Below are 15,847 nucleotides of genomic sequence, written 5' to 3' on the forward strand. Positions count from 1 at the left end.
TGAAGAACCTTGTTATTCAATCAAACTAAAATTCACACGTGTGTAAAAATACAAATATACAAAATATGAAGTCTAGAATATTAATTAGCTTTAATCACTAATACCGACAATAGCTTACAGAAATACTGATTAAAGTGTGTTGTCCATATATATTATAGATTTATTTTATAAAATTAGCAATGAAAAAAAAAATCGTACGATAGGTTTCAACAATATATTTAAAATCGCATCTTTACAAATCCACGAATGCTGCATGTACAACAGGGATGTAAAAATCAAATATCGGAACGCCAGAAAAATAAATTTGATCTGTATCACGTTATACGATGAAAATTACATGTAATTAATTCTATAACAACATTAACAGCATTTTAAATTGAAATAGAGCCTTTCCGTTTGTTTAGAGGAACACCAACGCATAACTAATGTTTATGTCTACATAATAAGTTACTGTAAATCAACTGAACTCATCAGAGATGCTTCACTTCAAACACACAGACTTCAGTGGACCATAGATCTTAGTCTCTTCAGCAATATAAAATTTAGGTTTGGCTTCATTTAAAGGCATTAGCTGTGGTTCCCACGGAAACTATGCTTCATAATAAAACCACTAACTCTGCCAACAAGTAAACTGACACTCTGAAACAGTATCTGGCTCAGTTTACTGTAGTCACATCATCTCATACACTTCAACATACACATGAAGTAGCAGGAAATACGGATATCTTTAACTGAATATAAAATCTAGGGCTTTCAGAGTCAGTTCCCCCTAAGTTCTTCTCAGGATGTGTTTCTGATGTAGCAAGACCATCAGGTATGTTTGAAAAATATAAAAATGCAAAGTCAGCAAGAAAGGTTTTATTTGCACACTGCCTTCAGAAAGACACAGACAGGAAATATGGAAAACTTTAGTTTCAATTCTTTATCTATGCTTTAATTCAAAGACTAAATAACAATAGCTTTTTTTAAAGAATAATAAACAGATCCCAAACATTTCAAAATCTGCACAATTACTTGAGGAAATCAAGATAACAAAAATAAATCTGATATGTTAAAAATGCATAAACTTTCACATTAAAATCAGCGATTCACTCCATAAATATCCCAATGGAGAAGGGGACGGGAGAAAAATTCACCTATTATACAATTCAAAAAGAGCATAGAAGTGTACAACTGTCTTTCACCAAAGGAAAATAGGAAAACAGAGGGGGTGGACATTCTCACAGCACTAACAGAATATTTTTACACTGTTGTTATTTGTAAAATGTCAATTTGTTTTTAAATTAAACAGAATGATTTTACTGCATTGTGTTTTTAAAAAGTATCCCACTGATTTTCATGCCATTCACTCGGTCAGTTGATGTAATTTAGCTTAATAGTATGAATTAGTACAACAACAACAACAACAACAAAGATTGCATAATAATTAAATCTTGTTGACTCAATGTTCAGTAGTGGAACTTTTATTTAGAGGTACTTACTCTTACTACTTAATAAATATCAGAGGTGTCTGGACTGCAGGACAATAGCATTTCTGTTTTTATGCCCATATGACCACTGAACATTCATGAAGTTGGTCTCAAACATGTGACAATCACTACCTCAGATGTCTCAATTTTTTTTTTTAAATACTGGGATTCTCTTTGCCTCACTGACAACTGATAAAGCAACAGTTGTTGTCTGAAGACTCAACTCAGCCATGGATCCATGAGGGTCAGCATGACCAACTGACCTTTAGGTTACATGGGCTATTCAGTGTCCCAAAGATGTTGTTAGCATCCTTATCAATCGGTGGTTTTCAGTAACTCGGGTGAGAATTCAGAACTTTAGGTCATTTAAAACTAACTGACCATGGCTAAGTCCCTACCTTTTTTGCTCTGTGCTCCAATATCAGTTACAAGTTATGTTACAGCTTATGTTAGCATAATGCTGACTAACCCCAGTCCAGTGAAAAATCTCCCAAATGATCATTTTAGCCCAAATCATGATCTTTCATTAACCCTAGCCGAGTGTTTTCTGACCCTAAATCTATGCAGATGTCATCCACAGCGTTGTCACACTACAAAACATGAATAGTTTGTACAAAGTGTATGAATGAAGAAACAACGCATATAAATCTCGTTAAGTCAGTCAAATCAAGAGTTCCCTTCTTGACACAACTAGCTAATCTACAGCAATCGCTACTTAGCGTTTTGCTAATATTAGAGGTAACTTAACAACAAGCCTCAGCAACATCCTTAAACCTTCTTAAAGACTTGTTTTTATTTTCACATAGCACATGGAAGCACAGGAAACAGGAAAGAAAAAAAAAAATCTGACCAAGCTCAACTTTTATTGGAACACAGATCAAAAACGGACAGGAATCAAGAAGGGTAAAATGTGTTCCCATATAATAATTTAGATGTGTAATAATAAAGAGGGTTAATATTGAGGCACTCACTTAACTGTTTTATATTTGAAGTTATTTTATCAATTTTAGTTAATCCAAAAGGCTCCACAGCGGTGAATACATTTTTGTAAACACTGTAATATGTTTAATGAAGTCAGTCAGTCTCCTTTTTCAATTCCTACAGCTGCATATACCAGTACAAACACAAATTTAGACTTTTAAACATTAAATTAGCTCCGGTTTTCAAAAAAATATATATATCTGACCCTTTGATGAAGCAACAAAAATGTTCCTAAGTGAATTTGGGGAATATCAAAAAGTCAATTTAGTAAATTTAGTCCAGAAAAACCTCAGTCTGCTGGTTGTTTTGGGCTGAGAGACAAATTTTGGAGGGGATAAAATGACCGAAGTGTAAAAAGGGTGAGGGGGTGAGGGATATAAATTCCTCAAGTAAGTGTGTGACTCAACGGCACAATAACCACACACACACACACACACACACACACACACACACACATACACACGCCCCCACACACACACACAGCAATCTGAAGGACTTCAGCTCTACCCATGCCCAAAATCTGACATAACAGTCATAAAGAAAAAGCCCTAAACCAACAGAAGACATCTGAGAAGAAACACGCCTGGGGTATCATGTCACAGCTCCTGGAATGCCTTTGGTGATTCTTCAAATATTCAAATTATACTATTACTGTCCAGAGGTAAGTCTGTAAAACGTCATATGTATCATCACCAAAAGAGAAACGAAAAGAAGAAAACGGCACAAAGTTGCACCAGAGACCTGGTGGTCTCAGATCTGCTTGTGGCTGACGTTAAAGTCCCTGCAGTGCTCTGCAGTTACTACACACGCCCACTTTCCTCTTCACCAAGAAATCACACGTGGACGCCCGCTCCAGTATGAGTGGGTCTTTATTGGCCAGTGGCTCTTTGGGGGGCAGTCCCTGGCACACGATGTACGTCTCCAGGGCCAGAAGCAGGTTGACCACTTCGGTCACCGAGGTCAGGCGTCCCGGGTACTTATCGTACAGCGGGTGAGTGGGGAGCAGCGGCTGCTTCTGGACGGTGACCTGGTAGCAGAAGCCAGGGTCGATCAGCACCATGGTGTCAGTCATGTTGGATTGTTTGGAGCACTGGATGAGCTGCAGCTGCGGGCCCTCCACCAGGATGGCGTACCAGAGGATTGGCAGTACGGAGGAGCGCAGAGAGTGCAGCAGCTTCATTAGCTGGTTCTCCATGTCCGCACCACTCCCAGCTGGGCAATCAGCCAGACTGAAGATCTGTGTGATCTGCACAGAGCAACACAATAAAAAATAAATAGACAGAAGGGTTTGTATGCTGTTAAGACATCTAATATGAAAAGTCTCAGCCGGACACTTACCATGGGAAAATCGTCGTCGTCGTCGTCTTCCATATCTTCATCAACATGCTTCTGATCTCTGCCCATGTGTGATTTCTCTGCCTCCCACCTGCTGAACTGGTCCTGAAGTGAAAGGGGTGAAATCACGAGCTTAACTATTAACGACAATTGCTGACCATACTAAACCATGGGATAGATTTCCAACCTTTTCTACCCAGTGTCACTAAATTTTCATTGGCAAGTAAACCTATTCACACCATGAATACACAGAAACGTAGACACCACATGTGATGTACGTCTGCCTATCTGCCAAACTGGAGTGGTCAAAATCTGCTAGTAAACAATACAACATGCAGTGACAAACACTAATTTCTCTACAAATTCAACTGTAGCTCACTTGATTTTGAACTGATTGTTATAAATGTGAAAAATTTAACATGATAGTGATTACTTGATGGAATTCATCTATTTGAGGCAAACATAATCAGTTCTATGCCAAAACATTAACCTTCTGAATAGCCACAACTTCCACTGGGACCAGCAGGCTTCAACTTACGAAAAGATGGTGGTTCACTGCTTGAGCTAGCAGTGAACTAAAGCTAAAACTAATGCTGTCTAATTCCCACAATAAATCCAACCACTGTGAAGGTTATAAGTCTTTAAGCAGCATTAAACCTGACTGACAGTTTTTAATATTTTGTCTCCTTTTATTTACATAAATGGGGTGGACAAAATACTGACACCTCTGAGCGTAACACAACAATTCCACCAGAAACTACACCCTTTCTGTCTCATCAGCGTTTAAGACATTGTACATGACACAAATACTAAAACAATAACTTGTGCAACATCAGTATCTATAATAGAACCAGTTGTCCTGAATTGTACTTTCAAAGTAATAATTTTATTGGATAATTTTTTCTGCTGTCACACAATTTGTCCCAGACACCGCATCTCTGCATCTATGGAGCTTCTTTTTTATTGTCCCTGGGACAATGGGACCTCCTTTATTTTGAGCACTGGCTGTATAATTAAACATTATTCAGACCTGCAAAAAGTTACGCACAAAGCATCTACAGTGCAGAGTAGTTATATTTGCTGGAATGGTGCAGCCAAAAAAATGTTCTTAGTTTTAACTTTCACATACAGCTTCCATGAAAAATGCTAACAAGCTGATATAGAATATGCATGATAGTCAGTTACAACCTCAGGGGAAATAAATGAAAAACTAAAAGGAAAAAGGGAAAAACTGATTACTAAGGGGTCAAATAAGACAATCTACCATTTTCCTATATGTAATTTATACAGTCAGGGTTAAAAAAAAAAACACAATGACTGAAAGCTACAACACTGATAATGGGTCAGATATTTTTGTCTCATCAAGTGACTGGCAAACAAGTGACCACAAGAACAAACTGAAGGACAGCCAAGAAGAGTGAGCAAACAGCTTGGCAGTGATATGCATCCTTTATAAGGACATCAAATTAACTTTCGGTGATGGCCTGGTGCCAAGTGGGAAAGATGTGTACCACGTAATTGCAACATCCCCTGATCAATTCAGTCTGCCTTTGTTCCATATCATATCCCTCTCCTTATTCTGCCTTCATGTTTCCTGTCTCCATCCATCCCGTCAAACTGTTCATTAAAGCCGTAAATTCCCCTTAAAATTCACTTATGTACCATCACATCGACATACCCACAAGAGACAGCAGGATGGAGGGGGAAGACCACTCCTACAGAAATCTATACAAGAACGCCCACAGCAAAAAGATTCATCAACCCGAGTTGAACACTCAGAGGTACAGACTGAATTTCCACGGACTGGTAAGAACCTGGTCAAACAGAGTTGGAACCAGGCCTGGATTCATCCCACTAAGCCTCTGGCCAAAGAACAGCATGGCAACAGATACACATGAGGAAGTGGACAAGGTGCCAGAAGCGTTTGCGGAGGAAAAGTGTAAACAGGAGGCCACAATGATCAGTCAGGTTTAGTGTTATTAAGCATAAGGCTGCAAGAATTTGTCCACCATCAGCCAGAAAAGTAGAAACTCACTACAAAAACACTAACACCAACCACAGATTTCAACACATGCCCTGCCTCATGGGGAAAAAATGTGCATTATTACCAAAACAAAAAAGAAGGAAGAACGTAAACTGACCAGTTCAGAGTTGTGGTTGCTGATATGAGGGACTCTGTCCGCCAGTCCATTCCGCTGTCCATAATCCAAATGATTGAACTGTTGGAAGAGAAAATTAAGGTGACGTTGTGTTTGCTGAGATAAGCGTTGGTTGACAGAAACATGCGGATAAAAGCGCTGTACCAAATGTCATTCTTTAACATTTGAAGCTTCTATTGAGGTTTTCAAACAAAGCTTAGAATGTCTGCTGTCAACATTTTTGAAGTCATCACCCTAAAAAAGCATTAAAAAAAATACTTAGGACTGTGTTAGTCTATTTATTAAATCAGCTTTCTTTAAAGAACACAACTCGTCAGTTTGATCAACATAAATGTAATTTATGATAGTGTTGGATTTCTACTGTTATTACTGTGATTTTTTTTACGTCCCAGCAGCATCCTGCATGCCAGATTTTATGAGTAGTGGAAGATTGAAACACCAGCTTTATTCTCAGCATCAAATCGCAATTCACATTGTTAAACTGTTATTTTGTAGTCAGTTTTGTGGATGAGACCGGTCAGTTTTGGGGTTGTGGGGAAAACAAAACAGACTCTTTCCTGAGTGGACTGAACTCTGTGGGGGACAAACAGTCCCAATCCATCCATACTGTTGTTGCTGTATGTAAATACATCTATTGAAAGCTAAACTGAGTGGAGGTCTATTTGTTTTTGCAGTGCTGATTTTTTGGTTTCGGTGAAGAATACTTCATAGCTATTTGCATATTAGTCTGTTGGCACTATTTTCTTTCTATTTTTAACACAGGTATCGGATCGGTACTTGGTATCAGCCAATATGCAACCTGCAGGTATTAGAAGCTGAAGAATATTATGGGAATATCTCTAATTGGAAATGTTTGGATGCAAGTTGCAAACAATCTTTCCCAGCCACCACTGGGTAATATCATTTATAATAATAATAAAATATCATTATAATCATTTCTAACCTGCATAGATGGTTGGTGGTTTCTTGCATTCAGGTCATAGGAGTATTTGCTCCCACTGGGAGGCTCAGAGCCCCAGTTCATCTAAATAGTGAAACATAAGCAGAGTAAGAAAAAGCCCTAATTCTTCCTTGAATTTCTACTGCTGATGTGTTGAGGGTTTTTTTTTTCTAGGCATTTCGAGGAAAATGCAACAGTCTTCAAAAACAGCCACTACAAGCAAAAAGAAATAATAAACCAACACCAAAGGCATTGAGAACTTACTGGCAAGTTACTGTCATCGTCTTCATTGTCAGTGAAGTCAAAGCCAGATTGTGCTCCTTTGTTTCTCTTGAAATTTGACTTCCGACTGTATGTGTAGTGAGGTCTGGGCCTGCCCGGCAGCATCGAGCCATCTGTCCCATAGTCACCTTGTCCCATCTGGAAAGGCAGTAAGTGTCTCTGCCAAAATGTACGCAGAGAAATATTTAGAACTAACAGTATTACATCGTTTTGCAAAGTATCAACAAATTATTAGTTGTAAATTGGTGGGCTCTTACCATCGCCTGTCTCTGACACTGGCGTAGTCGACACTTCTGCCTCTTCTTGTTGCTGCCTCCAAATTTGGGTTTGTCTATACAAAAATCACACGTACCACAATCTTTCCTGCAGAGACAGGCTTTACATTCTCCACAGGATCGCCGCTTCCGCTTCTTATGCCACTGAAAACAAGAAGAATAGGAAAATTTAACACAAATACCAAGTCACTGTTGTGGTGTATCATGTATTTATTTATATAATATCAGGCTCTGTACACTCTACAGCAACAAGTTTCCTTGGAAAAGGACAATGAAGAATCTATCTATAATGTAACCAGACAACAAATGAGCAATAATTATATAATGTTGTCAACTATTAAAAAAAAAGAGAATGGGGCATTATAGTCAAATGTTGTCTGCTTAATTTAATTCAAAACCTTAATAAGTCTTCAAAACATTTGGAATAAAGTCATGGCAATCATGTCATTATGTGTAGCACAAAGGAAACACACTAAGCAAACAAACCATTACATTCATGAAGCATAAAACTTATGTGTCACTCAGGTGCAGTACTGTACAAGTTACTGAAATATCTTAAACATCATTAAATTGCTTTAACAATTACTGTATGTTAAAGTAATTAGTAGGAAAAGTAAGTTTTGCATTACATTTAAGATGTCTGCTTCAATTGTCTTATTAATGCATTATTACACAGTGTGGAACAAGATGACTGAGAAAACTGATCTGTACCAGTACCTATTATTATTACTGTCAGCCACCAGAGGGCAGCAAGAACTACTGCCTACCTGTAAGCTGTGCTTGTCTCACAATAGTTAGTATGGTTTGGTATTAGAAGACACATGCAATGCTAAATGTATTTGTTAACCAGGCTTTGCTACAGTAGTTAATAAATAATTATATTTGATGAGCCCAAGTTTCTTCAGTTTCTATTGGAAACATTAGAATCAATGTGATGAAAAACAAGCTCACATTGCCTGAACTGGCTTAGTCACATCTACAGTTACCACCAGAATCTCTGGAATCACAGTAATGCCTTATGAATTGTCTGCTCCACTGAAGATTTGAAATCAGATCTGTGTGGGATTATTACAAGACCATATCTGTCTTCATGTTTAGGGCTGCAACTAACAATTATTTTCATTGTCGATTCATCTGTCCATTCTTTCTAGATTAGCTGATTCATTAATCTTATCACAATCTTGTCAGTTTGAAACTAGGTTCAAACATGTGGAGCACACAGACATGTTTGGACCTATGTCCTCTCTACTGAACAATTAGTTATTTGGTCCATAAAATGCAAAGCCCAAATGTCCTCAAATATCTTGTTTTGTCCACAACCCAAAGATATTCTGTTTACTGTAAGACAGGAGTAAAGAAACTAGAAAAAAAAAATAATAATTTAATAATTTTAATTTAATTTGGATTTCTTTTTTCAGCATAAACCGATCAATCATCAATTATGAATAGTTGTTTAATTTAATGACTGATTAATAATTGATTCATCCATTTATCATTCTAGTTCTGCTCATGGTTCTACATTAATCTAATGGAAAATGCCATAATTGACACCACATTTTTCATGTCTTTCAATCATCTGAGGTTTGACTGGTGCTCTTTGAAATCACAGTAGCAGATATAAACATATAATTGCAGATTTTTTTAAAATTTATGCCCCATTTAGATGCAAACATACATCTACTACTACTGCCTCTTCTAAAAAACACACAATCATTCATTCTGTTTGCCACCATATGGGTTTTTGTTCTAAACTGTGTAATTAGCCACAGTCTGACAAAACCATGATCGTACTGAACATTCAAAGTGAAAGCAAAACAAGTACTGCAGATTTCTGTTAATGTTTTTCCTGCCATAAAAAGTTGTTCCTACTGAAGTAACCAATAACTGAGCTAAAAGGGCTGAGCCACTGTTACAAACTAGATTTTAAGCTGCCACTTTAGGCAAGTCTGTCCTCCTGTCTGTAGAACAGTGGGTTATAAAAAACTCACATCATCGTCGTCATCTGTTGACAACTCATCCTCATCATCGACGTCCACGTTGACTGAGAAGTTCTCTATGTCACTACTTTTGAGGCTCGGGTGCTGCGTGAATAAAACATCATTGGTCAGAGTGGGGGAAAAAAAGGTTACAGCAGTAAATCTGACTATTATAAATACGCACATAATTTGGTCTTGTGTCAGAAAATGTCACCGGTGGCTCTGCAGGTTCACTCTGAAAGATAAAATAGTTGTTGTTAGATTTTTGACCTTCCAGCAGACAAAGTAAACACGTACATTTTACAGTTTTAAAAAAGCTTTAAATACCTGAAAACTGGAAATACTGTCATCAAAAGCTTCAGGAATTTCATTATAAGTTCTCTGTGGTGGGAAGCCTACACTTCCAGGGCCCTGATGGGACACACAGGAAAAAGAAGCACAAAATAAGATTAAGTAACAATAAGCATCAAAATAATCAATAACTGTTGTGCACCTGTCAGCTTACCTTGCGAATCGGACATATACATTTGCGTTTCCGGCAGATGCGTTTCCGGGATTCGGGGCTCTGCAGCCCGTGCTTGCAGTTGGCACACTGCCCACAATTCACTGTGTTGTGGCAGCCCACACACTGTCCACATGGAATCCACTACAGGTGACATGAACAAGAAGAGGAAAGCAACTTTGTTTATTTATTAATATGCAGTTTTTTGAGTTAGTTTTCTAATGTTGTTGTTGTTTGTGGCTGCTTAATATTACACTCAACTTTGCTATCATGCATTTTTACTATTCCAAGTCAAATTTAAAAGTAGCACAAATGTAGCTGCTCATTCACACAGCTTGTTGTCAGACAGTGCTTTACCTTTCTGAAACGAATCATCGGATGCTCTTTTGTCTTTGATGCCGCTGGAAATAAAAAGACATAAACATTGCAAGATGAGTAAAACTGTAAGAAGGTTGTCATTTTTACCCCGCCTCAGTTATTTCCATGATTGTTTTCTGTGTTTCACAACATGTTTATCCCAGATGTATGTGAGTGTACACTGATAAACTGACTTACCCCAGCAGTTGGGGCAGCAGGGTCTCTTCCTCTGTTTGTCGTACCACGTGCCTGTGAAGGAAACACCACATTTGGCACAGATCCTGCAGAGAAACATGATAATTCTCAGTTCATGTGTCTTGTCAATCAATTCAACAGTTTTAATAATAAATTTTAAGACTTGAAGTATGAACTGAAGTAACACTGGACTCACAGAGTGTTTTCCTCTGACGCAACGTCTCCATTTATGGAGGGGAGTGGGTGCTTTCTAGATGACGATGAGGGAGCAGGAAGTTTAATTTTAAATTCTGTTGGCTCTTCTTTGCGAGGAACTTGGTTTGGAGTTGATGGCGTACTTAATGGGGAGACATTTGACTGGTTGTGGGAAGGTTTAGGCTGACTGGGGGTGAGTCTGTGGTGGGAGTCTGGAGTGTCGGCCCCCTCTCCTCTGTCCATCCAGCTGGACTCGGAAGAAGAGCGCTCCCGGACTTTTTTCTAATGGATTAGAAAGTGACTGTAAGACATCTGTACACATCTTACATGTTTTGAGTTTTAAGTGTTAAGAGAGGCTGATACCTTCACTCTGTTTCGAACTCTTGTGGGCTGGGCTACGCCATCACAGAACTTTCCGGTCTTGTATTCAAAGGTTGACAAGTCAAGGCCTCCCTCCATCACTGACAGCAGCTCTACTCGGCTTCTCACTCGCTCACCACGTGGACTGAAAAGGGGAAAAAAAAAGAGGTACAACTACAACTTTGCTGTTGTATAACAGCTATGCTTCTGCTTAATCAGTCCTAATAAAAGTTTATTTAACAATTTTAAGTTATTTTTATTATTGATTAATCTGCTGATAATGTCAGCACATTACCTGTATCGGGAAATAGAGGCTTAAAAATGAAAATGAATGAAAACGACAGACCAATAAGATGTCACTTAGAGTGGAGGTTTTCTGAAGTGCCTGAAAGTGCACTGCATAGCAAAGTTGCTGTGCAATGACTGCTCAGTGTACGTCTCGCAAGAACAATGCAAATCACATTCTTCCAACACTACAAATTTGTCCATCTTAAGAGTGGTCATCCTGATAATTATGAAGAATTTTGAAGAACAAAGAAAGCATGCACAAGCAAAAAAAAACTTGTCAGCAGTATCATTCATATTTTGCCCAGTGAATGTGAAAATTTTGACAGGCATTGTATTTTAGGTCTGCATCTGCCACACAAAGAGGAGGCATAATAATATTTCAATTCCACCACAGGCAGGACTTGATATTCTCTGACATTAAGTGGAAAAACACGTGTATGTATCGACAATTGGCAAGAATCCTATATCATGCATCCATATTAATAATCAATTGTTTAGTATATAAAATAATGGAATACTTCTGTTGTGTCCATCCAGTTCAAAAGCCAATGATAGTCAGATTATAATTATATACAGGAGAGAAGAGTACAAAAGCTTCACACTTGAGAAGCTTAAAGTGAGAGTTCACCCAAAAATGAAATTTCAGTCAATATCTACTCAGCCCTGTGTTGATGTGAGGATGGGTGAAGATCTCCAGTTCACAAAACACTCCCAGAGCTTCAGTGGAAAACAGCGCTGCAGCCAAACCCAGTACAATTGAAGTGAACAGTGACCAGTTTTAAAATGTAAAAGGAGGACACAAAAAAAACACAAAATGCCTCCATCCTGCTTGTGGGGTGTAACCCAAGTGTCCGTAAGCCGCAACATTAAAATCTGACCCAAATAGATGCCATTTACACCATGTTTTTAGCTGAAATGTCAACTGTAGCCTCTCAGTCCTGATCCTCATGCACACGCCTGAAGAAGGTACACAAACTAGCTTGGCTAGCTGCAAAACCAATCAGTGTTCAGTGACTTCCTCTGTGACAGCACTGTATGCAACTTCTTTTTTTTTTTTTTCTTAAAATAATTTTTTTTTCTATTTTGTGTGCTCATACTTTTTTCTGTTTTTGCTCTGATATTGAAATAGGTATGAAGTATAGCTTGTTTGTTTTTTTCTATTTTTAAACTATTACTGTTAACATTTCTGGTATCATGACAACTCTACAGTGGATGGAAGAGTATAAATGTAAAAGAAGGTGTAAAAGGAGTGGTTGAAAGTAGATAAAAAGTAGTGAAATCTCAACACTACAATCAACATTGTTGACCACAAAGTAAAAGTCTGCTCTAAGTATGTTCTGCCCCGTGAAATGAAAACAATAGTACAGTACTTACCTTAAATAATACACATCCTTCTGTCCAATGCTAGAACCTGAACGCCGAACAACTTCTTTCCGTTTCCAGCCCTCTCCAAGAATTGGCCATAGAACCCATCCTTCATCAGGATGTGATCGTTTACGGCGAGGAGCGTTAAACCTGCATTTCAGAGGAGGAGATGGAGTCATACACATTAGAAATATTTATACCACATGGGATAAACAAACTGCATGTGACACTATTCAAGAAAATGTTAATGTGCTTGGAATTACATATTCATTTTCTTTAAACAGACTGAGGCAAGTTGCCTAGAGGTTGAGTTGATTCTTTCAACAGCAGTTAAAACACATGGAAAGACACTCAAAAGCCCTAATTTTTCATCTCTGTTAAGGGATAGTTTGGATTATTAGAAATGGGGTCATATGAGGTAGTTATTGACAGTCAATGATTACTCTATCTATAGTAGATGCCAGTCAGCACACCCACAGTTTGCAGAAGCAAAGAGGGGCACCAGCACAGAAGCAATGTACTGCTGTGGACGCAGTGAGCAACAAAGGTGATTTAGCCACTAAGAAAAAGGGACATCTAAAAAAAAAATCAATCAATATCATTTTAAGTGTGTGCTATATTAAAAAAGTTTTTGCCAATCTACCTTGCCATAAGAAAGTGTTTTCTGACAGGAAACTGTCATTATATAAGCTAAGTATCACTCTCTAAATCAACCAAACTCCATACAGTAAGTGGAATCAGCACTTTTAACTCACAGAGAGCTGTTGGTCTACTGTTTGTCTAAGTTTGACTTAAGTGAATCTGAACTAACCCTTTACAACACCAAAGTGGCACAACAACACAAACAAACTAACAGATCGAGGAGTTTGGTTTTGGTAGTTTCCTGTTAGAAAATGTTGTCTGATGGCAAAGTAAAGCAATAAAAACATTAAAAATATAGTGTAGAATTATAGTGATTTTTTTTTTGAGTTGCATCTTTTTCAAGTGGCTAAAATACCTTTTACTGACCCTGTCCACAGCAGTTCATTGCTTAGCTTCTGTTGTGGTACTCCTCTCCACTTGCCCAAACTGGGAGCATGCTGACAGGCATTTACTGTTGGTAACAGAGTGACTATGGATAAGTATCTCATACAAGCTTACATCAAATAATCTGAACTATCCCTTTAAATAGTGATTATCAGTTCCTCTGAGTAGCACAACTATATCACTGTTTTCTACTAAGCAGCTATAAACTGTAACCCCCTTGCTGGTGTACATCATCTTGTAACAACTCCTTTTTATTAAATACGCTCTCTGTTGAATTAGGTTGGCAAAGCAGTCCCACACATTTGCTCATACGAACATAACATTGTGGCTCCTGTGCTTACACATGGCCATAAAAATCTACAGCTATCCAAAGATAATTGTCCTCATTCACAGACTACAGTACAAGACATGCAGGTTCTCATCTTACATGATGGCATATTGCACTATTATTAAATGGCCACTGACTGGAATGAAACAATATTATTCAACCTACTGGTAAATCTTTTTGAAGGCCTTCTCACTGCCCGCCATCTCGCTGATTTCACTTTCTCCTGCCAGGCTTTCTTCTTCTGCATTCCTGTCATCATCATCATCCTCTTCGAGCGGCTCAAACCAGTCAAAAGGAGGTTCCCCACTAGGGGTCTTAGCCTCCTCCTTTATCTCAGTCCTATCATTCAACTCTTCTGTTTTTTCCTGTACTGCATCTGAACTAGGCTTTTCCTGTTCTGGATCTGAACCGGGCTCTTCCTGTACAGCCTCTGTGCTTGGATCAGGCCTTTCTTGCACTGGATCTAAACTGGGCTTTTCCTGTGCTTGATCTGAGCTAGGGTTTTCCTTTGTCTCAGCTGTGTCTGAGGGTGTCAGGGGCTCCTGAGCAGGTGCTGCCTCAGGGGTGTTTTCTGCTTCACTGCTCTTCGTCTCTACGCTCTGTCCCAAATCCTCCTCCACAGGCTCTCTGCCAGGGACAGGCGGGCTCTCAGGAGCTTCTTCATTCATTGTCGCACCAGTGTAGGCCACAAACAGTTCAGAGTATCTTACTGGAGACAATTAAGATATCCTCTACAGTTGGTCTTGCATCCCCATTTACAGTGGTGTGCTTTCACATTGTCAGTGGATGTAGCCACTCGACCTTGTTCTCTTTGGTTTGGACAGGTAAATGAACCGTCAGGATGGTTGACAGCTGCTTAGTTTTTCATGACACTACCTAGAAAAAGAGAATATTTATACATAAAGATCAAACACACCTCATGTATAGTGTAATCACGTTCCAGTTAGCCTAACTCAATGATACTGTTGCCCTATGGCAATGTTAGCTTTAACAAGCGTTACCAACGAGTTGCTAAAACATCTGTTTTTACTCGATAGCAACGACTTAACGAGCAGACCTTCACGCAGTTAGCACGTTACTTTAAAAGTGTTTATAACGCAAACTAAGTTAACAGACGTCATGTATATTCCAGTATATTAAATGCCAGCTGGCTAGCTTCCATAAAAATATAGCCTGCTATTGCTAATTCATACATGGTTAATTATCCAGCACTGGGTTGTAGCAAATGTTAGCCGCCGCCGGCAAACACAACGTTAGCAACACTAACAGTAGCTACCAGCCACTGCTCAGAGTGCTCTGATTCTCTTATATTGGTGCCGATTATTTCTTACTAGCTAGTTTCACAACATGACAGTTAGCACAGACATCAGCGGTGCGATGTCAATAACACACACGTCAAGATAGCTGGAGGTATAAACAGTGAAACTGAAAACGGGAGTAACGTTAGCCACCATTAGCTATAGTCTTCCTCCATGGTTCCTGTATGCTGGTTATTCCTCTCAGCTGAGAGTTACAAATGTCTGCCTTTAAATGGGCCTACAAAACACACGCACCTTTCAGTGTAATGTTTCCCAGATGCTTGGGTCTCTGTTTGCAACAGACACCACTTCACTTTTCGAGGTAGAGCTAGCGTAGCCAGCTTTCATGCATCTAGCACTAACGGAAACAGTGGAAGGACAAAGGAAGGCTGCACACCAAAGATGCAAATCCGTCTAACAGGGCCGGTTACAGGCGCGTGGGCCGTGTAGGTGGTCTCCTACGGCGCCACCTTCTGGTGCGCCTCCAAAGATAAAATAAAAATAAATAAATAAATA

The 15,847-nt window shown here is 38.8% G+C and overlaps 1 protein-coding gene across 3 annotated transcripts; it reads right to left on the reverse strand.

The window, feature by feature from the left end:
* Positions 1-1,760: 1,760 nt before the first annotated feature.
* Positions 1,761-15,737, reverse strand: mbd1b (methyl-CpG binding domain protein 1b). Of its 3 annotated transcripts, XM_084728132.1 has the most exons (17): positions 15,587-15,737; positions 14,199-14,909; positions 12,689-12,829; positions 11,030-11,171; positions 10,668-10,948; positions 10,475-10,557; positions 10,277-10,320; positions 9,923-10,063; positions 9,745-9,828; positions 9,602-9,652; positions 9,430-9,522; positions 7,424-7,585; positions 7,149-7,325; positions 6,888-6,968; positions 5,927-6,004; positions 3,789-3,890; positions 1,761-3,696 (listed from the first exon to the last, which is right to left on the reverse strand). In XM_084728132.1, the coding sequence occupies exons 2-17, from the start codon at positions 14,699-14,701 to the stop codon at positions 3,223-3,225; spliced, it is 2,637 nt and encodes an 878-aa protein (XP_084584258.1). In that variant the 5' UTR covers positions 14,702-14,909; positions 15,587-15,737; the 3' UTR covers positions 1,761-3,222. The 3 variants fall into 3 exon arrangements, with proteins under 3 accessions (XP_084584258.1, XP_084584250.1, XP_084584242.1); XM_084728124.1 differs by lacking the exon at positions 6,888-6,968 and having other exon boundaries at positions 7,149-7,304; XM_084728116.1 differs by lacking the exon at positions 6,888-6,968.
* Between the last annotated feature and the right edge of the window lie 110 nt (positions 15,738-15,847).

Source organism: Lutjanus erythropterus, chromosome 2, assembly GCF_056507025.1.
Source record: "Lutjanus erythropterus isolate fLutEry1 chromosome 2, fLutEry1.hap2, whole genome shotgun sequence".
Classification (NCBI taxonomy): Eukaryota; Metazoa; Chordata; class Actinopteri; order Lutjaniformes; family Lutjanidae; genus Lutjanus; species Lutjanus erythropterus.